The sequence below is a fragment of the Topomyia yanbarensis genome, chromosome 2 (assembly GCF_030247195.1).
Source record: "Topomyia yanbarensis strain Yona2022 chromosome 2, ASM3024719v1, whole genome shotgun sequence".
Lineage (NCBI taxonomy): Eukaryota > Metazoa > Arthropoda > Insecta > Diptera > Culicidae > Topomyia > Topomyia yanbarensis.
The window spans coordinates 414462299-414489856 of NC_080671.1; the positions used below are offsets into that span (position 1 = coordinate 414462299).

Consider the following 27558-nt stretch of genomic DNA (forward strand, 5'->3'; position numbering starts at 1 on the left):
GACGCTATCAGACAGTGTTCGTCACGGTCGGGTAATGACCTCTCCAACTCTGCAAAGTACCCCGACCAGATCTGAAGGCATGTTGTCGTTTGTCGAGACGCTCGTTCGACTCTAGTTCGGTGGTTAACCGTCGGTTGACAATTCGCTCGAACACCTTCGCCATACAACTAGTTAACGTTATTGGACGGAATGAAGCTGGACCCGCGTCATCCGAGCTTGGCTTTGGAATTGGTACGATGATTCCGGTTCGCCAAAAGGGTGGGAATACGCCACTGCGCCATATTCTGTTGAAAAGTTCAAACATGGCAGTTTTCACAGACAATGGCAGTCGCTGAAGCATTGGATGGCCGATGCAGTCCTGTCCTGAAGAGCCACTTCTTCCTCTGTCAAGTGCCCACAGCAACTCATTCAGGGTGAAGTCCAAATTGTAAATATCATCGCTATCTGGCGAGAAGTTTATGCGGTTTCGTTCGGCCTTTTTTTTCTCCCTCTGGAACAACGACGAATAGCTGGAGTTTGCGGACCTTTCGCTGTAGTGTTGCGCCAGTTCTTCAGCTATTTCTTCTGGCTTATCCGTGTAACCATTGGACCGTTTGATGACAGTTGGGCGGTGTTGGCGTTTCCCTCTCAACGTGTTCACTGTCTGCCACATCTCCGACGTAGTTGAACTTGGAGATATATTCGCGACAAGGTCTTTCCATGATTTTTTCTTGGCGTCATGGATAGACTTTCTTGCTGCTGCCCGTGATTCCTGGAAGCTTTCTAGTGCATCCGCTTTTCGTGGACCCTCTGCTGGTATACGCTTCAGTGCTCTAAATGCTTTTCTCCGATTTTTTATAGCTGCTTTCACCGCCGGACACCACCACGGAACCGCTTTGGGACCGACTCTGCCGGTAGTGCGAGGTATCGCGGTTTTTGCTGCTCTAATCAACCGGCCAACGAAACAGTCGATTGATATTTCGACGCCCGGTCGAATAGCGTTGGCGATCAATCGCTCGTAGGTTGTCCAATCTGCTTGGTCGTAAATCCATTTCTGTTTTTTCGTTGGGATAGTTGACAGTCCGGGAATGGAAACGAGAATGGGAAAGTGATCACTGCTGTGGGTGTCCGGAAGTGTTCGCCAAACAAATTTCGAAGCCACCGATTCGGAGCAGATCGAGAGGTCAATAGCCGAAGTAGTACCGGTAGTTGGATCAATCCGAGTGTGCGATCCGTCGTTGAGGATGAGTAATCGTTCCGATAGCGTTTTTTCGGTGATGAAGTGGCCTAATGCGGTAGATTTCGTAGAACCCCAGCAAATATGGTGCGCGTTAAAGTCGCCTAGTACCAGCACTGGACGTGGAAGCGTTTCGAGGAAGTCACCCAGCTGTTCTTGACACTGTTGAGTATTGGGAGGGACGTAGATCGATACAACCGTCATTTGTTGTGGCAGTTGGATTCGAACTGCGATTGCCTGTATATTGTCGTCGACTTCGATTCGTTCGAAGGGTACACGATCCCGAATGGCAAGACCTACTCCTTGTTGCCAGTATCTACAGCTACCAGTTTTCAGCAGCAGGGTATAGTTGTTGCCGATGAAATCTGCTGCGACTACTCGGTTGTCCACTTTTGTTTCCTATAGCGCTATCAGGTTTGGCTCGTGTTGGGCGATCAGCTGCTTAAGTTCACTGATATTGGAGCGGAGGCCCCGAATGTTCCACTGCAGTGCGAAACTGTTGCTATTGCGACTGGTGATTGTCGCTGACGAAGACGATGTTGATGGTGAACGTCTACGAGTTCGTATTGGCTCGCCAACAGGGTTCCTCGACGTGGTTGGGAGATCGGTGTTCTGGAACTGCTGTTGCGATGTGCTTTCACCGGCCAAAAATTAATATTTTTTCTAGACTTCTTGAACAATTTTCTTCAAAAGCCATCTTGCGGTTTGATTCTAGAGTAAATAGAACCGGAGATATGATCAAAAGAAAATCAAGGGTTTTGGCAATTTGCCAAAACGGAGGGTGCTCCCATGACCCGAACCACCAATTAATACCAAAACTTGGGTTTTTATATATTGGCCCAAGATAAACAATTCCTCCAAATTTGGTTTAAATCCGCGAAGGTCGATTACACGTGCCTTGATCACTTCGCGTGGAATCCCGATCAGAATGAAATAACAAGATTATAACAAAATGCAGTTGTCGTAACATACTGTGTTATAAATTTGGTCTCGTTAGTAGTTAAAATAACAGAAAATTATAGCAGGTTACAAAGCGAGATATAGTTTTGAAATCTTTTTGTTATGTGTTTCTGATCGGGATGACCCATATTCGTATGGAAGATGTTAACTTATCGAAATATTAACTAAACCTCTAATAATTGTGCATGTAATAGATATGGATGTAGTTTAACACATAAGAGGACCTTTTCGCGAAAACGTCCAAGTGTTTTATATATGACTTTTCTTCACTCATAACTATCTGATAGCATGGTTGGATGGATAAAGTATTGGTTAGTGATCGATCTGTAAGCGATTCTTACCGGGTACGTTTTGGGAGTGTACGAATAAAAAAGCATTAAATTCAAGTAGACCAATTTTTTATCGTAACACCCTCTACTATCGATGGAAATCGTATGAATTGGTATCAGTTCCACAGTTTGCTATCACAGATGACCTAAAGATGGTGAAATGCACGTCTTTGAGCGTAACAAAAACTCGAATTAACCCTTTCATGCCCAACTTTTTTCTACTGCTTGTAGGGTTTCAAAACTATTTTTCGTTGCAAGCGGTGGGGTCAAGAAACACGAAAATCTTTTTTTTCATAAAGTTAGGTGCTTCCCTCGCAGTGCTAGAAGCTGCTCAATTTTTACCTTCCAATGCTCAATACAATTCTCCTACAATATTTACAATAGTCCACTTGTGTGGAAAACGTAGTTAAAGACAGTCTAAATTGATAAGCTTTATCAGTTTTTAATAATATTGCAACATAATGAAGATATATTCAAAATTCATTTTCCGTCGACAACGTAAACTGTCACTGGCAGCACTGCTCCATCGGAATTGAATCAGATGAATTGCAATAACTTCAGTTCTAGAGCTGGTCGTTGTAACTATTAATGCTCAAATGAAAAGCAATAGACACATTTATTAGCCTTACTTATTTTGAGAGCAAATCTTGCCTCAATCAAGAGTTATAGCTGTTTAAAAACGTTGTTGTCCACAAACAACATGGGCATGAATGGGTTAAGAACCCTAATTATTACCTTTAGTTGGGCCAACGCATTGAACAAATATGACAGACGCTGTAACCAGCGGCATCGAATGGGTATGTCCAAAATATGTTCATTATCCTAATAACACTAAAAGCAAACAACAATCTGTAAATACTCAACAAATTATTGCAATTATTGTTGACAATCTACAAATCCGAAATTTTCGAAAATATTATTGAAAATCATTGAAAATGGCAACCCTGTCACCAAGCGAAATGAAACCGAAACATGGATCATAATAGAAAATCAGCTCTGTCAAAATGCGTATAATCGTAAAATTGTTTTCATTCATTTCTTGTATTCCATCACACATTTTGACACATTCATATACAATGTGGTTCTGACCAAACGGTATTTTACCTGTGATGGTAAAACAAATTACAATCTGTGCGAAAATTTCAGATGATTTGGAAATTATTGATACTCACTATATTATTGATAGATCTGGAATTCGCACTGCGACACGCTGCATTTTCAATTTAGCTGGGGTCGTGTCTTGTACACAACCTCTTTTTTTGTGTATTCCAGTAAAGCCGGCAAATGAGCCGGAATTCTGGCTGATTCTAGGTATCATTTCGGCTACTGTGACAAAACCGATTCTAAATAGAATCGGTTGTGTCACTGGAGCCGGAGGTATGTAGTTGCAAGTTTGAGCTTTTGAGCTTCCACTCTTAGTCGAAACCGTCGTTTTTCGATCTGCAAAAAGTACTCTTAATATTTTTTAAAAATTAAAGGAAAAATCCAGGAAGTTTTATTCCAATCAGTAGATGTATGCACATGAAATTATGATTTCTTTAGTTTTGCAAAGCTACCAGTTAACTTTGACGTCATTATTATACCAACCATCACACGATAATTGCGACCAAGCAACTTTTGCAGATCGATTTTTAAAAAATTTTGCGCATTTCTCACCGTGAAAGAAGCAGTACAAAAATACAACCAGGCAGCAGCAGATCTTGTCATATGTTTATCCTTCCGTGCCCGATATCAAAAGTTGGCTACTGCCGTCTGTTATATGACCTAAAATGCTTATCCATGCTCACTTTCAGCCTTCTGCCTCGGAGAAAACGTAGATTGTTTGCCGTTGAACTGAACCTTCGTCACAAACATGCGCGCACACACACACATACACCCGTACAGATTTGGCCAAACTGTGGCAGTTCTAGCGGAAGACCAAACGTTTCGGATGCTGACGATGATTATGACGAGGATTTTCGTTTCGGTGAGCAAGATAATTTTCTTCGTCCTAATTCAAGTCCTTGGGCAAGGTGAACGAAAAGCGGCAGAAGAAGAGATACATAGTTGCAAAATGTTTGGAATGGGCTGGAATTTAATTGCGTTGGTGGAAGATGCTCCAAATTGCGCCTCTTGGAATGTGGTACGAATAAGATAATTTTAATATTCGCTAGGCCAAAAAATCAGTGCTCTTATCCAGGGCATTCTTTTCTGTACAACATCGAATGCGAGTGCAATTCCCTAAGCACCGTTGACACTTACCTACCATAAACGCTATTTTCCCAAGCCTTTCCCAACCGGCAACTACGTATGAAACCTCTGCAGTAGCGCACACACGCACACCATGGTTGGCCGATTGAGCAAACAACGCCGTCATTTATTACGACCAGCGAGCGAACGGCGTATGAATAATCTTATTGGCCCATAAAGCGTTTATAGCAAACATACAGTCACTTTTCAAACAAGACTCCTGCTGCTGATGGCACCTTTCGCTCGCGGTCATAAACGTGGAGTGGGTGACAAGTAGTACCTACTCGGAGAGTATGCGAGTTTGTGTATCTATGGCTTTGTTAGTTGGTATGTGCCAAGCTCATTCCGTTTGATAAGTTTGTTGATAAAGGTGAGCGGTTCCTACTGTTTACCACAACTTGTACCTGTTGTCGTCGTCGTCACACTTGCTGGAACCATCTCCGATGGAGCAGTTTTGTTTCTGGTCCCGTACACATTCTAATCAAGCTTTCCTGTCTGACGTTTGCGGTTTTCATCAGAGCTGGGGAATGCAAGCGTCTTACATTGAAAATACTTTGCAATAGGAAGTTAGTATAGCCAATTAGTGAATCTGTGATTCTTAATAGTTATTACCGCTTGTCTAAAATTTTTTGATGTGGAATACTGCAAACATTAGTTAGTCTTTTAGTTTTTTTTAGTTATTGGGCTCACTGCAAAAATGGTCCAGCTCCCAAAAGATTGATTCGATTTATAAGAGAAAAACAAAAACGAAGAACAATAATCTTTTTATTAAAATTTTGTAGCTCGTCCAGTGCAGCCTATTGACAGCTTGAAAAGGCAGCCTTTGATAGAACCAGGACACGCCTACGATAATAGATCAGCTGGGCATCAGTCTGAACGCAAAAGTGCCCCCTCCTTGGGCAGGCTATGATTGGCGACTTTACCTTGAAGGAGTCTTTTTTTACCCGGAAATCGTTTATTAAATCCAACTTTGTCCGGTCCATCCTATCTGGTATACTCTGGTACCAGCATAATGTAAACGCTGAAGCATTCTACCAGCACAATGAAAGTTGAAGGTTGAAAGCTGAAAGTTGAAAGTTGAAAGTTGAAAGTTGAAAGTTGAAAGTTGAAAGTTGAAAGTTGAAAGTTGAAAGTTGAAAGTTGAAAGTTGAAAGTTGAAAGTTGAATGTTGAAAGTTGAAAGTTGAAAGTTGAAAGTTGAAAGTTGAAAGTTGAAAGTTGAAAGTTGAAAGTTGAAAGTTGAAAGTTGAAAGTTGAAAGTTGAAAGTTGAAAGTTGAAAGTTGAAAGTTGAAAGTTGAAAGTTGAAAGTTGAAAGTTGAAAGTTGAAAGTTGAAAGTTGAAAGTTGAAAGTTGAAAGTTGAAAGTTGAAAGTTGAAAGTTGAAAGTTGAAAGTTGAAAGCTGAAAGTTGAAAGTTGAAAGTTGAAAGTTGAAAGTTGAAAGTTGAAAGTTGAAAGTTGAAAGTTGAAAGTTGAAAGTTGAAAATTAAAATATAAAATTTTAAACAGCAACCATCCAACTTCAAACTTCAAAATTCAAACTTCAAACTTCAAACTTCAAACTTCAAACTTCAAACTTCAAACTTCAAACTTCAAACTTCAAACTTCAAACTTCAAACTTCAAACTTCAAACTTCAAACTTCAAACTTCAAACTTCAAACTTCAAACTTCAAACTTCAAACTTCAAACTTCAAACTTCAAACTTCAAACTTCAAACTTCAAACTTCAAACTTCAAACTTCAAACTTCAAACTTCAAACTTCAAACTTCAAACTTCAAACTTCAAACTTCAAACTTCAAACTTCAAACTTCAAACTTCAAACTTCAAACTTCAAACTTCAAACTTCAAACTTCAAACTTCAAACTTCAAACTTCAAACTTCAAACTTCAAACTTCAAACTTCAAACTTCACACTTCAAACTTCAAAATCTCAACTTTCAACTTCCAACTTCAAACTTTAAACTTCAAACATTAAACCTGAATTTTCAAACTGTTAATTTTAAGCTTCAAACTTCCTATTTCCTATTTTTGATTACAGTGATAACCCGTTTTTTATTAGCCCCTTGGTGAATTTTAGGTTGATAAAAAGGAGACTTTGATAAAATCGGAACATACATTTTGCTTTCTTTTTAATAAACTGAATCTCTTAAAATATTATTCTTTATTCCCTAGATATTATTTAGTTTAAATTTCCTTTAAGGTTATCTGACAATGCAAAGTTAAAAAATGTTTATTTTTGCATACTTCGGAAGATAAGGAAATATGCTTAAGAAAGAATTTACTCGAATTCAATTTGGTACGTCTGCTAGAACCCATCAAACTACCAATTATGAATTTTCGTATGAGGCTGACAAAATCGGGTCAAAAAGCTGTCAAAATCGGGGGTAGATAAAATCGGTGTCTAACAAAATCGAGTCTTCACTGTATTCAATTCCTGTTCTTCTAACGATTTTCCAATTTTAAAATAATTTTTCCTTTCTATTTACTATTTATAATTTTTGATCTTTGTTTTCTGATTTCTGATTTTTGATTTTTGATTTCTGATTTCTGATTTCTGATTTTTGATTTCTGATTTCTGATTTTTGATTTCTGATTTCTGATTTCTGATTTCTGATTTCTGATTTCTGATTTCTGATTTCTGATTTCTGATTTCTGATTTCTGATTTCTGATTTCTGATTTCTGATTTCTGATTTCTGATTTCTGATTTCTGATTTCTGATTTCTGATTTCTGATTTCTGATTTCTGATTTCTGATTTCTGATTTCTGATTTCTGATTTCTGATTTCTGATTTCTGATTTCTGATTTCTGATTTCTGATTTCTGATTTCTGATTTCTGATTTCTGATTTCTGATTTCTGATTTCTGATTTCTGATTTCTGATTTCTGATTTCTGATTTCTGATTTCTGATTTCTGATTTCTGATTTCTGATTTCTGATTTCTGATTTCTGATTTCTGATTTCTGATTTCTGATTTCTGATTTCTGATTTCTGATTTCTGATTTCTGATTTCTGATTTCTGATTTCTGATTTCTGATTTCTGATTTCTGATTTCTGATTTCTGATTTCTGATTTCTGATTTCTGATTTCTGATTTCTGATTTCTGATTTCTGATTTCTGATTTCTGATTTCTGATTTCTGATTTCTGATTTCTGATTTCTGATTTCTGATTTCTGATTTCTGATTTCTGATTTCTGATTTCTGATTTCTGATTTCTGATTTCTGATTTCTGATTTCTGATTTCTGATTTCTGATTTCTGATTTCTGATTTCTGATTTCTGATTTCTGATTTCTGATTTCTGATTTCTGATTTCTGATTTCTGATTTCTGATTTCTGATTTCTGATTTCTGATTTCTGATTTCTGATTTCTGATTTCTGATTTCTGATTTCTGATTTCTGATTTCTGATTTCTGATTTCTGATTTCTGATTTCTGATTTCTGATTTCTGATTTCTGATTTCTGATTTCTGATTTCTGATTTCTGATTTCTGATTTCTGATTTCTGATTTCTGATTTCTGATTTCTGATTTCTGATTTCTGATTTCTGATTTCTGATTTCTGATTTCTGATTTCTGATTTCTGATTTCTGATTTCTGATTTCTGATTTCTGATTTCTGATTTCTGATTTCTGATTTCTGATTTCTGATTTCTGATTTCTGATTTCTGATTTCTGATTTCTGATTTCTGATTTCTGATTTCTGATTTCTGATTTCTGATTTCTGATTTCTGATTTCTGATTTCTGATTTCTGATTTCTGATTTCTGATTTCTGATTTCTGATTTCTGATTTCTGATTTCTGATTTCTGATTTCTGATTTCTGATTTCTGATTTCTGATTTCTGATTTCTGATTTCTGATTTCTGATTTCTGATTTCTGATTTCTGATTTCTGATTTCTGATTTCTGATTTCTGATTTCTGATTTCTGATTTCTGATTTCTGATTTCTGATTTCTGATTTCTGATTTCTGATTTCTGATTTCTGATTTCTGATTTCTGATTTCTGATTTCTGATTTCTGATTTCTGATTTCTGATTTCTGATTCCTGATTTCTGATTTCTGATTTCTGATTTCTGATTTCTGATTTCTGATTTCTGATTTCTGATTTCTGATTTCTGATTTCTGATTTCTGATTTCTGATTTCTGATTTCTGATTTCTGATTTCTGATTTCTGATTTCTGATTTCTGATTTCTGATTTCTGATTTCTGATTTCTGATTTCTGATTTCTGATTTCTGATTTCTGATTTCTGATTTCTGATTTCTGATTTCTGATTTCTGATTTCTGATTTCTGATTTCTGATTTCTGATTTCTGATTTCTGATTTCTGATTTCTGATTTCTGATTTCTGATTTCTGATTTCTGATTTCTGATTTCTGATTTCTGATTTCTGATTTCTGATTTCTGATTTCTGATTTCTGATTTCTGATTTCTGATTTCTGATTTCTGATTTCTGATTTCTGATTTCTGATTTCTGATTTCTGATTTCTGATTTCTGATTTCTGATTTCTGATTTCTGATTTCTGATTTCTGATTTCTGAGTTCTGATTTCTGATTTCTGATTTCTGATTTCTGATTTCTGATTTCGGATTTCTGATTTCTGGTCTCGCCGACTGGTGGGATTGTTCCACAGCTTGATGACAGTGTTGGTGGGCACGGCTTGTAGAGTGGGTCATTGTGTGTCGACTTCGTTATCGTACATAGGCTAATTAATGAAATGTTAAATTAGAAGCCTATTTGTGTTATTTTAGTAATAACTTTAGTTTTTAGTACTAGTATACAATTGTTATATGCTAGTTGTTTGTCTGTTTGTGTATGCGTTCGTCTAAGTATTCGTGACAGTTGTGTCAGGGAATGGCGTTTACCGGCGTTCATTTCGTGCATTCGATTCGATTCATTCGGGAAGATCGGATTGGATGAATTTAGGTACTATTAATTTACCGACGCACGTGAATCATCCATTCCCAGTCAGCATAGCACGAAAAACTTCTAACGGAATGCATTTGTCGTTAATGGTAAGTAAACATCATTCGCTGGCATTTCGACGAGTTCAAGTAGTTTATTTGCATGTTACATGTGCTGTTTTCTCTTGCTTCATTAGTTGGTTTTTGTTATACTTCTATTTGTTTTCTTTTCCAGCGCTCGTGTACCAAAAGTAATACACCTTTGTACACTTCTAATTAATCTGTTTGCAACTTTTTTATTTATTCGGCATGACATGTTTATTTCTTTTTTTGCTACATCTTAAACTAGATTCATAACACAATAGCAAAATTAATTGCATATTATCTCATATACACTCACAATCTCTCCCATTCCAAGCGTACAAACGCTCGTTGCCTTCGCAATAACACAAATTTAGTCACAATCGTGAACATGCAATTGCCATCATCCACACATACCTACGCCCGCGATATCACCAACATTAAAACACCTCGGTAATTAAGTGAACTTTGTAGCACCTATAAATTTTCAAACGCGGTCTCGAGCATTAACCCACCAGTTGCTCGATTATATCCAGAAGTCTCTACTTTCGGTCCTAGCAGCCTAGCTTCATACGTCTAGTTGGACCAAACAAAAAAATGACGCTCATATTTACAAGACAACACGGTCCATGGCGACATGACTGGGAACTCGTGATATGGGGGAACTCATTCACTCAGATTCACGATCCGCGCGCGAATATACAAATGGCCACATGGTTATAAAATCTAATTTAAGCACGTGAAGTTACATTCACGTTAGTGCAAGCGACAAACACGTTAACATACAAACGTTCGAGCCCTTCGCGATCATCCCCGCACACGTTTGCCCGCGATCTCGCAAACATGAAAAGGCCCCTGTAACTAAGTGAAATTTCCAAACACGCTCTCAAGAGTGAACCCACATGTTCGCGCGATAATGAATCGGTTACGTCCGGATGTCTCTACTCGGCCCCTAGCATCCTAAGTCCATGCCTTCAGTTTGATTAATAAAAAATGACGGATGACAACACGTTCCATGGCGACATGACCGGGAACTCTAGTGAAGTGGAAGAACTTACTCTCTTCTAGCATCTGAACCGTACACCGAAAATTAAGTATCAGATGCACGGTCCGCGCGGAACCGTCCAAGTCACACGCGAATAGGCGAATGGACACACGGTTATAAAATAGAATTTATACACGAGAAGTTACATACTCGCTAGCACACGCGACATACAAACACCTCCCCCTTGTAACAATTAAGGTTTTATGGTACTCTTGAAGCCATCTTTAAAACTTGTAGTGTGCTATAAAACTAGAAATGCTACTTGGGATGCGATCGAACACGTTAACGAACAAATGCTCGAGAACTTCGCGATGATACACGCGATCGTGAGGTCCCTACGCCCGCATATATCTGAACCATACAATGAATATCACACCCAGAATCACGGATCACTGCGATTGACCTTAAGTAGTGTTTTAGTGGGTGAAATTTTATGTCTCGTCTGCAATTGTAGTGAGTGACTCTGACCGGGAGCCTTGCCTAGACTCTAGCTCTACAGCTCCAGTAAGACAACCCTAAAAAAAAAATTAGGAGCAAAATTACCGATATTGCAGAGATGAGCATTTTCTGCGGCTGAATTAATTTCCTGGATTGGAACATGCTCTCCAAAAGATCTGGAAAAAATTCTGTGGTTCACTATATTGTGCCATTTCATTACTCTATCAACTATTACTATTATCGTTACGAACATAATTGACATTAGTTTTCAATACAAGGAAAGACACATAACATTGTGTGCCAAGTGCATTTCATCGACAATCAATAATCCGCTATTACGGATCACCGACCCACGTCGCGCCGTCGTCGGGTTCAGAACCGTGGGAAATCAGGTCGTTAACTTATACAGACATTCGACATTGTACGATACAGCATGGCTGCTCCTTGCCACCCGAGGCACCCGTCGTTCGAACGAGCAAAATGTGCACCGCCAGCCATGATTCGTAAATTTTTATTGTTTACCGATAAACCGACATCAATAAGTTTGCCATTACTTTTACGAGTGTGTTTTTTTTTCTGTTTCCAATTTTTTTAAGTGCAAGAGAGAAAAAGTTTCCAACGCGGTTACTTTGATCGGGGCAACGTGGCTACCGCATGCCACTTGTTTCCCAATCGAGTGTTGCTTGCGGTGACGAGGTGTTACGGTAAGGGGGTTCGACCGGAAAGGGAGTGTGAATGATGGCAAATAAATTGCCCTTGAACGTGAGAGGAGCCCGGGAGCCAGTATCCAAGCGCAGCTGTCGGTTTTATGGATGTTCGAAAGTGCCGACTGGCAAAGTTCGCATAAAACCGTTGACGACAGGCACACGACATTGACGCATGGGGTTGGGAGGGGATGTTGAATAACTTTTCGGGATCTGCGTTAAAATTTTGCGATCGGACGTGATGCGCAGGAACAATGGACTGCAGGTGTCATTTATGGAAATTAATAAGGATTTATGCGTAGAATGTGATTCAGGCTTTTGGAGCATCTGCCACTCGGCGGAGTACTTCTTTTACTGTCCTATTTTTGCTTTAAAGTAAATTAACGAAGGTTGACTGATCATGTATCGTGATAGGCCATTTTCTAATTAAAAGCAAATAGGGCTTACCATTCCTGTATTTGCCTGAGCATCTTCAAATGAGTTGACACAATCAATCACTGCGTTGGTATAGAGACTGAAGACTGAATCGAGAAGGATGTGTCCATCCGTTCCCCGGTGTACCATCGTATAGGATGGGAAATTAGTAATCACTTCATTACATTCCAGCAGCGAACGTAATGAACACACTTTACATACTGGCAATATAGCTGTGTCTGATCGATTCATCGATGTACATTTACCTTTTCACATTTCTCGTAGGATAGGAGATGAGACTATTTTCATTCCGTTTGGTAACGGTCCGCAGTAGTTTTCGAATGATTTCTAATTGAAGCTATGTAATCAATATCCTTTCACACAATAAAGTATCAACATACTTTTTTCTCCATCTCTATTTAATATATATTTAACAAACATTACTCCATCTTAGTTTGATCACAATGGCTTACGCTTTGTGCGGTGATTCGTGTGGCACTCTTATTTCCCTAAGCTTCGACGATTATCAAAGCTGTCTGCTCTCTCAATTTGAATAGTCACACGAAAAACAACTCCGAAAGTCACAAACTACTTCCACCCAGTAGACTCCATCCTGTCGATTGAGATGTAGCCCCGAATCGTAACAATTCGAACCGATCTTGCGTGACCTCCGTCGAGCTTCTACCACTTCATTTTTCCTATACAACCGAAAGTCCCTACCGGGCAAACCGGCACTCTCCGGGTCGATAATGCCATTCGATTTTTTATTGCATTAGCGTTAACAGTGAATTTATGCGTTGTCCTCGTCGAAGGCGTTCCCCAGTACAGCGGGAGACCGGCAAACCGGAACAAACGGGCAAATCGAAGTGTCACCCATATGCGCGCACACACACATACACATGTGGGCGCGCAAACACAATCGCCCGCATGCCGAGCTTACACCACTTATTTCACATTGGGGGCGCGATGAGCGGTTGAAATCCTGCTTTTATTGGGAAGTTGCATGCTTGCAAACGCCAGCAAAAATAAAGCTCCCACATGGCGCGCGCGTTTCGTTTTCCTGAGCGTATCCGAGTTCGGGTTGTTTTTTTTTGCTGTCATCGAGGGCGATCAACTTGTGCTCAGCAGCAGTCAGAGTGGTTCAAAAGCGGTATCGGTGGGAGGTACTTTTGCCAAGTGGCAAGCGAGAATTGTCAACGCAGCACGGGGGTTTTATGCGAAAATGGAAGCGCAAAGTTTTCCCCATCCCTGGCTTAGAATGTGAGTGGGTAATCCAAAGCGGCGTCCATATTGCACTTTTATTTTTATTTTTATTTATGGTCGTTTTGAGTCGTCTCCACTGTTTCATCGTTTGGAGTAGCAAAAACATCAATCGATCTATCGTAAAAGTGGTTTAAAATTTGTCGTTATATTATTAGTGCGATGTAGTACTTTAATAATATAATATTTCAAACTAAATAAAAATCAAAGCAGACACGATAATTTAATTATACAAAAATTAAATTAAAGACCACTTCAAAGCGAACTCACCTCCTACGTTAAATTACATGCAGGGCAAAGCACCTGTCATGTCGGAAAATGACACTAATTAGCTTCTTGCTCACCCGCCAATGAAGGACATAATTTGCGCTAAGCTGTGACTTTCAACATTACGTTCCGGCACATTGTCTGTGTATCCAATTTCCACGCTCTCTGTCTAAATGCCAACCGTTTGACCCTGACTAGGGAAACAGCCGAAAGGTACAATGTCGAGTTCAAATATAATACCAGCAGACTAAAGCAAAAAAGTAGCAAGTCTGAATCGTACGTGGCTTTACCATTCGTGTCATTCAAATACTGCCCAGAGTCCGGTCGCATTACTTTGATCGTCGCGTAATTGGAAACCAATCTGTGTATTTCGAAAATGATTTCTAATGAAATTCCCTACTGTAACACAAGCGGTTTATGATAGAATCATTGCCTCCGGTTAATATCAACAGTTGAGCTAAATTAAAATTCTCGTCAAATCTGTCATTTGATAGACTACGCTCTGGTAGGATAGAAACGAATCAGCGGCGAAATAGCATGTAAAACTAATTTGAAACTGATGAAATGCTAAAACCCTGCGAGAAGTTATCGCATTAGAGTTCGGTAACATAAACGTTCCCCAAACGTTCCCCAAAATCAGGTTGAAAAAGGGTGGCTTCCTGTTTTGACATATTTCATTGTGGATTTGAAGCACTCATATTGGAGCTAGTGGTACGGTGCTACATACACTTAAAATAAAGTTTAGTAAATTGAATAGTCATTTCACCGAAATGGGTCATTTGACCGAAATGGGTCGATTGACCGAAACGGTTCATTTTACCGAAATGGGCCATTTGACCGAAATGGGCCATTTGACCGAAATGGATCATTTGACCGAAACGGGTCATTTGACCGAAATGGGTCATTTGACCGAAATGGGTCATTTGACCGAAATGGGTCATTTGACCGAAATAAGTCATTTGACCGAAATGGGTCATTTGTCCAAATTGGGTCATTTGACCGAAATGGGTCATTTGACCGAAATGGGTCATTTGACCGAAATGGGTCATTTGACCGATATGGCTCATTTGACCGAAATGGGTCATTTTACCGAAATGGGTCATTTTACCGAAATGGGTCATTTGGCCGAAATGGGTCATTTGACCGAAATAAGTCATTTGACCGAAATGGGTCATTTTACCCATTTTGGTCAAATGACCCATTTCGGTCAAATGACCCATGACCGAAATGGGTCATTTGACCGAAATAGGTCATTTGACCGAAATGGGTCATTTGACCGAAATGGGTCATTTGACCGAAATGGGTCATTTGACCGAAATGGGTCATTTGGCCGAAATGGGTCATTTGACCGAAATGGGTCATTTGACCGAAATGGGTCATTTGACCGAAATGGGTCATTTGACCGAAATGGGTCATTTGACCGAAATGGGTCATTTAACCGAAATGGGTCATTTGATCGAAATGGGTCATTTGACCGAAATGGGTTATTTGACCGAAATGGGTCATTTGGCCGAAATGGGTCATTTGACCGAAATGGGTCATTTGACCGAAATGGGTCATTTGACCGAAATGGGTCATTTGACCGAAATGGGTCATTTGACCGAAATGGGTTGTTTGACCGAAATGGGTTATTTGGCCGAAATGGGTCATTTGACCGAAATGGGTCATTTGACTGAAATGGGTCATTGGACCGAAATGGGTCATTTGACCGAAATGGTTCATTTGACCGAAATGGATCATTTGACCGAAATGGATCATTTGATCGAAATGGATCATTTGACCGAAATGGGTCATTTGACCGAAATGGGTCATTTGACCGAAATGGGTCATTTGACCGAAATGGGTCATTTGGCCAAAATGGGTCATTTGGCCGAAATTGGTCATTTGACCGAAATTGGTCATTTGACCGAAGTTGGTCATTTGACCGAAATGGGTCATTTGACCGAAATGGATCATTTGACCGAAATGGATCATTTGACCGAAATGGATCATTTGACCGAAATGGGTCATTTGACCGAAATGGGTAATTTGACCGAAATGGGTAATTTGACCGAAATGGGTCATTTGACCGAAATGGGTCATTTGACCAAAATGGGTCATTTGGCCGAAATGGGTCATTTGACCGAAATTGGTCATTTGACCGAAATGGGTCATTTGACCGAAATTGGTCATTTGACCGAAATGGGTCATTTGACCGAAATGGATCATTTGACCGAAATGGATCATTTGACCGAAATGGATCATTTGACCGAAATGGGTCATTTGACCGAAATGGGTCATTTGACCGAAATGGGTCATTTGACCGAAATGGGTCATTTGGCCGAAATGGGTCATTTGACCGAAATTGGTCATTTGACCGAAATTGGTCATTTGACCGAAATTGGTCATTTGACCGAAATTGGTCATTTGACCGAAATGGGTTATTTGGCCGAAATGGGTCATTTGGCCGAAAATGGTCATTTGACCGAAATTGGTCATTTGACCGAAATGGGTCATTGGACCGAAATGGATTGTTTATGGATGGCCCTGTTCCTCACACGTTTCTTTATCGGAGTGATACTACCTTAATTTTAAGTCACTATAATATTGTTTGTCGATGAAGAGATTTTATATGTTATGTATGTATGCATGTGATGACATTGGTCGTGTAGATGTAGGTAGATTAAATAAATCAGATGTTCGTTGTACCCCGTGAAATAAAGGTGTAATTAATAAATCCACAAGAGAGGTATTTATCACCCCAACATCCGAAGCCTACACCATCTCCGTCCGAGATGGCCAATCTCGGATCATATGGTCCTTCGAACCGGATGGTTGAAGGAACCGAGGTACCAGAACCAGTGCATTTGGCTAACGCTTGGATGTTGGTCGGCCATCTCGTTTCGAGTTTTCCGAATTGTGGTATACGAGACACCGCCATTGCTTTCGGCTTTAAGCGTCGGGGACGCTACGGTTACGGCGGGAACAACAGCTAACCCAATTTTAGCTTATTTGAGCATCGCACAAGAGGAGGCTTATCGTGCTGCAAATATTGAATGCCTCAAAACATCACCATAAGTTTTGGTCGGCTTGGGACATCGCATGGTTTCATCTTTGATGAGGTAAAATTTACACTGTATATGCCCAGCCGAGGCTTGGGTGAACAATTCGATACTATAGTTTCTTTCTGGTTCACTACGGCTTATACACTTGGAATTCTCTGTACATCATCTACGGAAAGCCAATTCTGCTCAGGGAAGCAATCGTTCTCTATCAAAATTACCTGCTGGATTACACTGTTACAATTGCGAAGTATATGCGCCATCATTGCTGCAGTGTCGGCAAGGGACTTCGTGGGATCACTCTTTTTTGAAAGTAAGTGCTACATTGTATATGTCCTTGTCGAAGCTAGGATAAAAGATCGATACTACAACGATTCGTTTCCTTTCTGGTTATTCGAGCTTGTCGGAAGATGTCAAAATCAACAGCGTCTAAAAAAGGATCAGCATTGCGAACCGTCACTACGCGTCTGAAGGGTCTACAGACATCATTCGACAACATACACAGCTTTGTGGAACGATTCAACGAACATGTCACAGCGAGTGATGTACAAGTGCGTTTGGAACGCCTCGACATCCTGTGGGAGCAAATCAACGACACCATCAATGAGGTCTTATCGCACAGTGACTTTCATACGGACCCATCGTCAATAATGGAGGAGCGGAGCCTGTACGAAAACCAGTTTTACGATGACAAATCATTCCTCATGGATAAGCATAAAATGTTGCAGGACACACCAATTCTGGATCAAACCACTCGCACAAACACCTCCTTTTCTCATGGTTCTACTCCGCATGCCCGTCTTCCGCAAATAACGCTGCCAAAATTTAGCGGGAACATCGATGAATGGATTAGTTTTAGAGACCTGTACACTTCCTTGATTCATTGGCAGGCGTATTTGCCTGATGTAGAAAAGCTGCATTATTTACGTAGTCAGTTGCAGGGTGAGGCATTGTCTGTAATCGAAGCACTACCGATCACCTCTGCAAACTATATAACAGCATGGGAACTCCTAGTTAAAAGGTACTCCAACCTCAAGGTCATCAAGCGGAAACAGATTCAGGGCATTTTCGATTTGCAATTGTTAAAGAAGGAGTCAGCTGGAGAGTTGCACACGTTGCTGGAAAACTTCGAAAGAATTCTTAAAACATTAGATCAGTTGGTACAGCCCGCCGACTATAAGGATCTTTTGCTCTTGCATATTCTAAGTTCAAAACTAGATAGCAGCACTCGTAGGAGTTGGGAAGAGCATACTTCATCGAAGGACTCGGAGTCGCTCAAGGATCTCACCGACTTTCTGGCTCGTCGGGTACGTGTGCTAGAAGCGTTGCCATCCAAAGGGTTGGACCAGCGGCATGACACCTCACAACCAATGTATAAGCAGCGCCCGTCTCAACAGCCACGTGCCAGTTATAGCGCTGTTCAGCAGACCAGTTTTAGATGTTCGGTTTGTTCAGAAAATCACCCGCTATATAAATGTAAGGTCTTCGGGCAAATGGCAGTTTCAGAAAGAGAAGGTGTGCTGCGAACTCACGCTCTGTGTCGAAACTGTTTCCACAAAGGCCACCAAGCTAAGGACTGTAATTCAAAAGTGTCATGCAGGAAATGCAAGGCCCGGCATCACACCATAGTATGCTTCAAGGCGCATAGCGATAGTAGAACGAAGAATAATGCAGAGTCTGAGGACGTGGCCTCCGGAAAATCGGACTCAGGGGACGCTTCAGAAACAAGGCTAGCTCATGTGGCGGTCGATAGCAGTGTGCTTTCTGCTACCTGCAGCTCACGGATTCCTACACCAAGGGTTTTGTTAGCAACTGCGATGATAACGATAAAGGACGATGCGGGAGTCAGCATCACTGCAAGGGCATTACTTGACTCAGGGTCTCAATGCAATTTCGTTTCTCGTCGCCTTTGTCAACGATTTAAACTTCATCAAAACAGGGTGCAGGTCCCTGTGGTAGGAATTGGTCAATCGGAAATAATGGCCAAATACGAAGTTCAGTTGACTATTTCATCCAGAACTCAGGACTTCACCAAATCACTGGCATTACTGGTACTTCCAAAAATCACGGTGAAACTTCCCATTTCGGACATTGATATAAATGGATGGAATATTCCTACGCATCTGAAGCTTTCCGATTCGGAGTTTAATCGATCCAAGCCAGTCGATTTAATTTTAGGCGGTGGTTCGTTTTTCGATTTCTTTAGTGTTGGACAGTCTATTGAATTGGGCGAACGGTTACCGAAACTGATTGATTCTGTCTTCGGTTGGGTTGTAGCTGGAGAGTACAACACACTATCCTACAATTCGCCCAGAGTCTGCAATACGGCAACAACCGCAACTTTGGAGGAGCTTCTACCCCGATTTTGGTCCTGCGAGGAGATCGGGTTGGCTGAAAGGATGTCACCACAAGAAGCACGATGCGAAGAACAATTTTCAAGTACAGTCAAAAGAGCTTTGGATGGAAGGTATATAGTCACGTTACCGAAGGATGAGAAGGTCATTGCGAAACTAGGTGAATCCAAGGAAACCGCATTCAAAAGACTGCAAGGATTGGAACGGCGTTTAGGAAAGGATCCGATTCTTCGGAAAAGATACGACGAGTTCCTGATGGAGTACCTGAAATTGGGACATATGAAAAAGGTGAATGTCAACGAAGATTGTCAGATCAATCGAGTCTTCTTGCCACATCACCCCGTCGTGAAAGAAAGCAGTACAACTACCAAAGTCAGGGTGGTCTTTGACGCATCCTGTAAGACCGCTACAGGGATTTCGTTGAATGATGGCTTGGTAGCTGGACCGGTCATTCAGGATGATCTTCGCTCAATAATATTTAGATGTCGAACACGTCAGATCATGGTTATTGCCGATGTCGAAAAGATGTTTCGTCAAGTTATCGTAGCATCGGATGATAGATGGTTGCAGAACATACTTTGGCGATTCGATTCGAAGGAACCCCCATCCACGTACGAGCTGACAACGGTTACATATGGTACTAAACCGGCGCCATACCTAGCTACTAGAGCCCTGCAACAACTAACGATAGATGAAGCACACAAATACCCTCTTACATCTAAATCTGCCCGAGAGGACGTGTATATGGATGATCTTATTTCGGGAGCTGACGACATGGATTCGGCTTCCGAATTATGCAGACAACTAGTTTCTATGATGGATAAAGGAGGATTCCACCTTAGGAAATGGGCCTCTAATTGTCCTGCCGCTCTTCAGGACATACCCAAGGAAGATATGGCGATACAGAACACCGCAGTAGAGTTGGACCCTGATCCGGAAGTGAGAACACTTGGGCTCATCTGGCTCCCTAGTAGCGATTCATTGAAGCTTCATTTTAATGTTCCCTTGGTGGAGGTTACAGAAAGGCTTACGAAGCGGAAGGTGCTCTCCATAATAGCGGCTCTTTTTGACCCATTGGGATTGGTTGGGGCCACAGTAACAATGGCCAAGCTATTTATGCAACTCCTTTGGACCCTCCCTGGCGAAAACAGCGATCGGTTAGAATGGGACGACTTCCTCCCAGCTGCGGTAGAATTAAATTGGAGGAGATTCCACGCTCAATTGCCAGCTCTGGCAGGTATACGCATTGCTCGTTGCGTAATGCTACCCAAAATGATTGAGCAGGAAATTCACGTTTTCTGCGATGCCAGCGAGAAGGCGTATGGAGCATGTCTTTATTTGAAAAGCGTAGACGAATCTGGACAGGTAATGGTTTCATTGATGGCTTCAAAGTCAAGGGTTGCTCTCCTGAAGAGTCAATCCCTTCCAAGGTTGGAGTTATGTGGGGCCCTAATTGCAGCAGAATTATTCGATAAGGTTAGGGCAGCAACGAGGTTTGAAGGACGAGTATATTTTTGGACTGACTCCACGACGGTTTTACAATGGTTGAAATCTGTTCCCACCACATGGACAACCTTTGTAGCTAACCGGGTTTCAAAAATTCAGAGTCTCACAGAAACTGCTCGGTGGTGCCATGTACCAGGTATTCAAAATCCGGCGGATTTAATATCGCGGGGTATGTTTCCAGAAGAATTAGTTCTCAGCATGCTCTGGTGGCATGGGCCGAGCTGGGTGAACGAACCCTCCAAATGGCCAGATCAGCCGAAACTGCCCAAGACACAGAGTATAGAAGCTGAAAGGAAGCGTACAGTTGTGGCACTAGGGGTGGTAGAAGATGGTGATTTTTACATAAGATACTTCCAATCGTTCTCCAACTATACTGATCTCATAAGAAAGACAGCATACTGGTGTCGGTACTTCAAGAACCTGAAGAATAAGGTGGACGGAACGAACTTGCAAGTTGGTTTCCTGACCAGTGAAGAGCTGAAACAGGCGGAATGGACACTAATTCGACGAATTCAACAAGCAGCATTCGAAGGCGAATGGAAAATGTTGCAAAAGGGTGAAGGCGTATCGCGTTCGTCGAGGATAAAATGGTTCAACCCATTCATCTCGAAGGAGGACCAAGTTATTCGAGTGGGTGGAAGGCTTACTCATTCGAGGCAAACAGAAGAAGCGAAACATCCGGCCGTGTTACCTGCACGACACCATTTCACACGGTTGTTGCTGTTGCATTATCATCAGCGATTACTGCATGCGGGGCCTCAATTACTTCTTGCGACAGTACGCCTTCGCTTCTGGCCTTTGGGTGGGCGTAATTTGGCGAAAACTGTTGTGCATAGCTGTATCACTTGTTTTCGTTTTCGCCCAACGACAGTCCAGCAGTTTATGGGTGATCTGCCGTCTGCTCGCGTCACACCATCTCGACCTTTTACTAAGACAGGTGTTGATTATTTTGGCCCAGTTTACTATCGACCAGGACCGCGATTAAGGCTTACGTTTCACTCTTCGTATGCATGGCAACAAGAGCGGTTCATTTAGAACTGGTATCGGACATGTCTTCTGAACGGTTCATTCAAGCCTTTCGTCGGTTTATTTCGCGACGAGGAAAACCATCTGATATGTACTCTGACAATGGGCGAAATTTTGTTGGGGCACGGAATCAATTGTCGGAACTTATACGGAATTTACGAACGAAGGAGTACCATGAGCCAATTGCCAAGGAATGCGCTGTCGAAGGAATACACTGGCACTTCAACCCGCCCAGCGCACCTCACTTTGGAGGGTTATGGGAGGCAGCCGTTCGCTCCGCCAAAACTCATCTTCTAAAGGTTCTTGGCCAGACTCCGGTTTCATTTGAGGACTTGCAAACGTTACTCATGCAAGTTGAAGGTTGTCTCAACTCGCGGCCAATGACAGCACTCTCTGATGACCCTACTGATTTGGAGCCGTTAACTCCGGGTCATTTCCTTATTGGAGCATCTCTACAGGCTGCTCCTGATCGGGATTATAGTGCTGTTCCCCTAGGACGTCTTCGACAGTGGCAAGCAGTTCAGCAAAGGTTGCAACACTTTTGGACCCGATGGAAATCTGAGTACCTATCTCAGTTGCAAGGACGTATGAAGCGTTGGAAACCTCCAGTGCCCATAGATGTAGGACGTTTAGTAGTTTTGCGAGATGATAACTCTCCACCTTATCGGTGGTCACTCGGTCGTATCCAGGAAGTGCATCCCTGACCAGATGGGATTACTCGTGTGGTGACACTTAAGACAGCCGATGGATTATACGTACGTCCAGTGGAGAAATTATGCCTATTGTCAGCAATCTCTGAGGATAATCCTAATTGATTGAAGGGCAGAATGCAACTGAAGTGGAAGTTACTTCAGGGGTGCGGGGATGTTTATGGACGGCCCTGTTCCTCACACGTTTCTTTATCGGAGTGATACTACCTTAATTTTAAGTCACTATAATATTGTTTGTCGATGAAGAGATTTTATATGTTATGTATGTATGCATGTGATGACATTGGTCGTGTAGATGTAGGTAGATTAAATAAATCAGTTGTTCGTTGTACCCCGTGAAATAAAGGTGTAATTAATAAATCCACAAGAGAGGTATTTATCACCCCAACATCCGAAGCCTACACCATCTCCGTCCGAGAAGGCCAATCTCGGATCATGGATCATTTGACCGAAATGGATCATTTGACCGAAATGGATCATTTGACCGAAATGGGTCATTTGACCGAAATGGGTTATTTGACCGAAATGGGTCATTTGACCGAAATGCGTCATTTGACCGAAATGGGTCATTTGACCGAAATGGGTCAATTCAAAGCAGATTTTTATTGGTGTATTATTTTGACAGTTTTGAAAAAAGTTGAGTAGTGTAGGTGCAATGGTGTCAAAATATATAAACTGTTGCTCTGTAGTGTAGTAGGCGAATGACGTTATGATTAAAACCATACTAAACAAAAAAGTCCTCAGTATATCGGAAATGGATATCTGATCAAAGATGAATGGACTGACCTGCTCATTAAATATAACAGTTCCATTTGCATTTTTGTCGGCAATGCCTTTGCACTCCGGAACACAATTAAAACTGCTTTAAGAAAAATACTAAAACAAGAACGTAGTTTAGCTTGCAGTTTTTTTTATTGTAGAACTTATCGACTGCCCAAAACCAGGTTTCTAGCTGCGTGTTACGAAAACCATATCTTTGTGCATAAAGACACAATACTCAACATAAAGTATGGTCTTTAGTGTTTTGAATTCTCCTTGCCAGTAACTAACACCATCTTAACCCATTATATCCTAGCCCATGAAATTTCACACGCAGAACTCTGCATCGTTAAACTCCTATTTACAGTATAATTTCGACAACTAACTGCATTTAATTGCACTAATGGGAATATTACACCTCGTATTTCTTTTTGAAACAAGACAGCTGTCGTTTTTTGTCATTTTTTGTTTGAACCGTGCATAGTTGGGGCATGAGAAACTCATTTAATTGAATTTTATTGTTCGAATTAGTGCTTATCATCCCATTATGTGACAAGACCTTACCACAGCTGTAAAAGAAGTGATGGTTGTCAGAAAATCCCAAGAAATATGTGAAACAGCTTAAAATTTGTTGTTTTTATTTGAGCGTATTAAAATTTCGACATGAGATATTTTCATTTTCAAAACCATTTTAAGCGGTGATTTTGTGTTTCTCATAATCTTGGATAGATTTTTTAGTGAAATTGAAGATATCATTTCATTTGGTTCAGTTTAGAAAACCCTGGGATATAATGGGTTAACGCTAGTTAGATAAGTCCAAACCAGCACCAAATTAGCACTAGTTAAACACTAAAATCCAAAAAAAAAAATCTCATCCAAATTTTATTCCCATTTGAGAAATTTACATAGTACCAGGCGTTTGGTTTCGGTTCACATTCCTCGTCGGCAAGCAGAACCTCTGTGCTTACTATCCAGACTTCACTCGGTGTAAGCCAGTTGTTTAGCGTTCACCAGCGTTGCCAATGTTCCAGATTTATCTGGAATCATCCAGATTTTTCGCAGCTGAACAAACACCCGGTCAAGCACCAAATACAAATTTGTATTTGTATTTGGTACTTGGCACTTGGTAGCAGAGCAGTTTAACAAAGCACTATTCAAGTCTTTTTAAGATCAGAAGAGTTTTAGTAAATTGTTATTGTTTTCATTCCATATTAATATAAACATTCAACTTATAAAAAAACCAAAAGCTGACGAATTGCCAACAGTCAAAAAATTTGTGTGCTATCTTGTTTCAGCCTCAGGTTTTTCTAATACCAAATATTATTTTACTTTTCTATAAGTAGTAAGCTCGTCAGACTGCCGATCTTGAGAAGGAAGTAAAAACTGTCTATTGTAGAAAAACTTACAGCAAGTGAACTGCGAACAACGTAAAACAAAATTTTGGCAACACATTTCTGGTATAGTATGCCCAAAGCTATCAGGAGAGGTTAGGAAGTTGTTCGATTGATTAAGAATTTTATTTATGTAGTTTACTAGACAGCATAGGGAAGATACAATAATTATCTTTGTACTATAAAAGCTCATTTTTTCGAAAAAATAATCATGATTCTAAATATAGTCAAATATACTTTTTGACTAGCTTTTGTTCGTAATTAAAGTTTTCAATCGTATTGGAATTCTGACCACTAGTTTTTGTGTGTATTCAATTTAATTTTTATCCCATTCTTCTAAATAGTAGTTTCTAAGATCATTCTCATTATAATCCGGATAGTTTCGAACTTTTTATCCAAATACTCCCATTTATTTTTCTAATCAGGTAATAAACGGGGTCCGCAGTGGAGAATCCGTAACATTCAAACAATTATAAATTAACTCGAAACGTTTTATGCACGCCTTATGCTTTAGGTTCTTCTCCTGATCGAATTTCCAATATCCACCATTTCTTAGTAAAAGTACCAGTTTAAGGAAATTTATTTTAAGATATTCATATTAAAATACACATTCTGATTCAATCAATGAAGACCAAATTTCTAGCACTTCTAATGGACATATAATACCCCATACAAAAAGTCCACTGTCCCTGCGCTTAGCTGCTGTTATAAGGCTTTTACGTTCAGGTCTGAGTTCACTTTTCTCCACTCGAAACAACAGTTATTTGAGACAAAGACGTTGAAGTTGGACTCGTGGACAAAGTTTACAATCTTTCCAATATTCCAATATAAAATGTTTCAATGTTGTTTAGTAAATAAAAAATCAATTCTTTGTTCTTCTCATTGATGAGCTGCTTCTTGGTCAGAACACAGGCATTGTACTTGTCCGTTCTGCATACATTACGAACCGTACCAAAGCAGACTTATACTTAAATGCAGTACCGTCTTTACGCATGGGCACACTGGGCCAGGGCCCGGGGCCTCAGGATTTTGGGGGCCCCGCGCTTAGGATTAAAATAAAAAAAATTAATAGACTAAGTTTCACAAAAAAATATTTGCTTATAACATTTTAGCGTGGGGGTAACAATAGATCTGTAGCAGCTCAGAATCGCATATTGCACCGTATCCCATGTGATCAAGACGTTTGAACGGTATCAGAGCGGCAGAAAACGAGACACTGCATGACTATTGAATCAGTGCAAACGTCAATCCAACATTTTGATTCAAGTTTCAATTTATTTTTAACAACCAAACGTTTAGTACACCACGTATACAACATTTGGAAGGCAACAAACCTTAGCCAACCAACCACAAAACCTTGATTGGTGAGCGATCTGTGGATGTGGTAAATATTAGTTTCTTCGTCATATCTCATATATCTGTATATGAATATATGTATATGAACAAATCCAAATGGAAGTGCCTAAAAGTGACTTCCTGACGTCTTTTTGGTCGGATTTGGCCTAGACAGTCTTATACTGGCACAAAACCAATAATGATTTTTTGCCGTATTTTAAAAAATAATCCACCATGAAGACAAACGTTCAAGAAATCCCAAAAAGAAGTTTGACCCTTTTGAAAGTGTTTACACATATCGACATTGGCTTTATCCTTGATTTCATTAAATGAGTCACGGCAAATGTGAGTGTGTTTGAGGATATTTGAAGAGCCTCAAACATTTGGTAGCGTAAATATTTTTTATAAATATTCTTGTGCGGTGTTTCACACAAGCAGTTCTCCCATCTAAATTCAAAACCTCAGTTTTTGGGTAAATGGCAAAGGCCAAGGACCACAGAAAAAAATATTTTGTAATTTTAAGTTTATTTTCGAGCACATACTTGGAGCATGAATAAACATGTAAAATTAAGTTCCATCATAAATACACACGACTTGTCTTGCTTTCTTCAACGAATTTTATTATAATTTTACACGTGGATTGAAAATTACAATTTCTTTAAACGGAAAACCAATGCACTTCAATGTATTTTTATTCGAATATTTCTGTAAAATGAATGACATGTAATATTGCAGGAATGAAACTGTAAAATTTTATGCTTTTGATGCTCCTATTGAGTGCATTGATTTTAACGTAATTTTCAATCAAATTTTTAATTCAATCTTTGTATGTTTACATTCGTATTTACATGTCGTTTAAATTTTATTATTTTTTGATGTGCATGTTAGGCGTCGCGGCAATGTGCATTCATCATAATTTATATTTCGACTGTTTTACATTCCTGCCATTGAAACAAATTGTTCCGATTATGTTGATAGATTCAAGTAATTTTTTGTATAGTTTTGAAAGCAATTTTGAACCAACTTTACGCGATAACTAAGGAATTGAACACTTCTTATATCGAATAGTAGGCATGTTAATGGTTGTCTTCGAAACATCAATTTGTTCAATAGGAATGCTGTTACTGTTACCAGTTCGCTTTCTACGCCTCCCCGAACCGGTCATGCACAAAACGAACCGAATGCACAAAACGTCTGTCGTAATATATAACAAAAGCCTACGGCAAAAAGAAACAAAATTACAAAGAACCGTAATTTCCATTCCGGCAGAAAGCAATACGAACCAAATGAACGAATCTCGTGACGATTCGCACTTAGACTCCAAATAATATCGATTGATTTCAAAGGTTCCCAAATTCATCTGTAAGCGGAGTGGAATATTCATTGAAAGAAAAAATGTAGCTTTTTCCAAAATCGGAAGTCGACTCCGTTCAGTTTCATTATATCAGGAACATCATGAAGCTATTATACCAGGAACTAGAGTTTGTGGTATTATGGAGTCCCGTACAGAGAAATGCGCAACACTGCCTAAAATGATTCCCTCTTCTTTGTTCCTGGCACCCACAGTTTTTGCTGTAACTTTGAGTGAATTCAACCGAGTTA

The 27558-nt window shown here is 40.0% G+C and overlaps 3 protein-coding genes across 4 annotated transcripts in view; all 3 read left to right on the forward strand.

Annotated features, from left to right (window-relative positions):
* LOC131685117 (hemicentin-1-like) overlaps window positions 1-27558 on the forward strand; it is a 574669-nt gene that overhangs the window by 151334 nt on the left and 395777 nt on the right. The gene's annotated exons all lie outside the window — the stretch shown is intronic.
* On the forward strand, window positions 17286-21720 carry LOC131680903 (uncharacterized). Its single transcript, XM_058961620.1, has 2 exons — window positions 17286-21512; window positions 21607-21720. Exons 1-2 carry the CDS (start codon window positions 17286-17288, stop codon window positions 21718-21720), a joined length of 4341 nt encoding a protein of 1446 aa, XP_058817603.1.
* Window positions 21785-22465, forward strand: LOC131680904 (uncharacterized). Its single transcript, XM_058961621.1, has one exon. It carries the CDS (start codon window positions 21785-21787, stop codon window positions 22463-22465), a length of 681 nt encoding a protein of 226 aa, XP_058817604.1.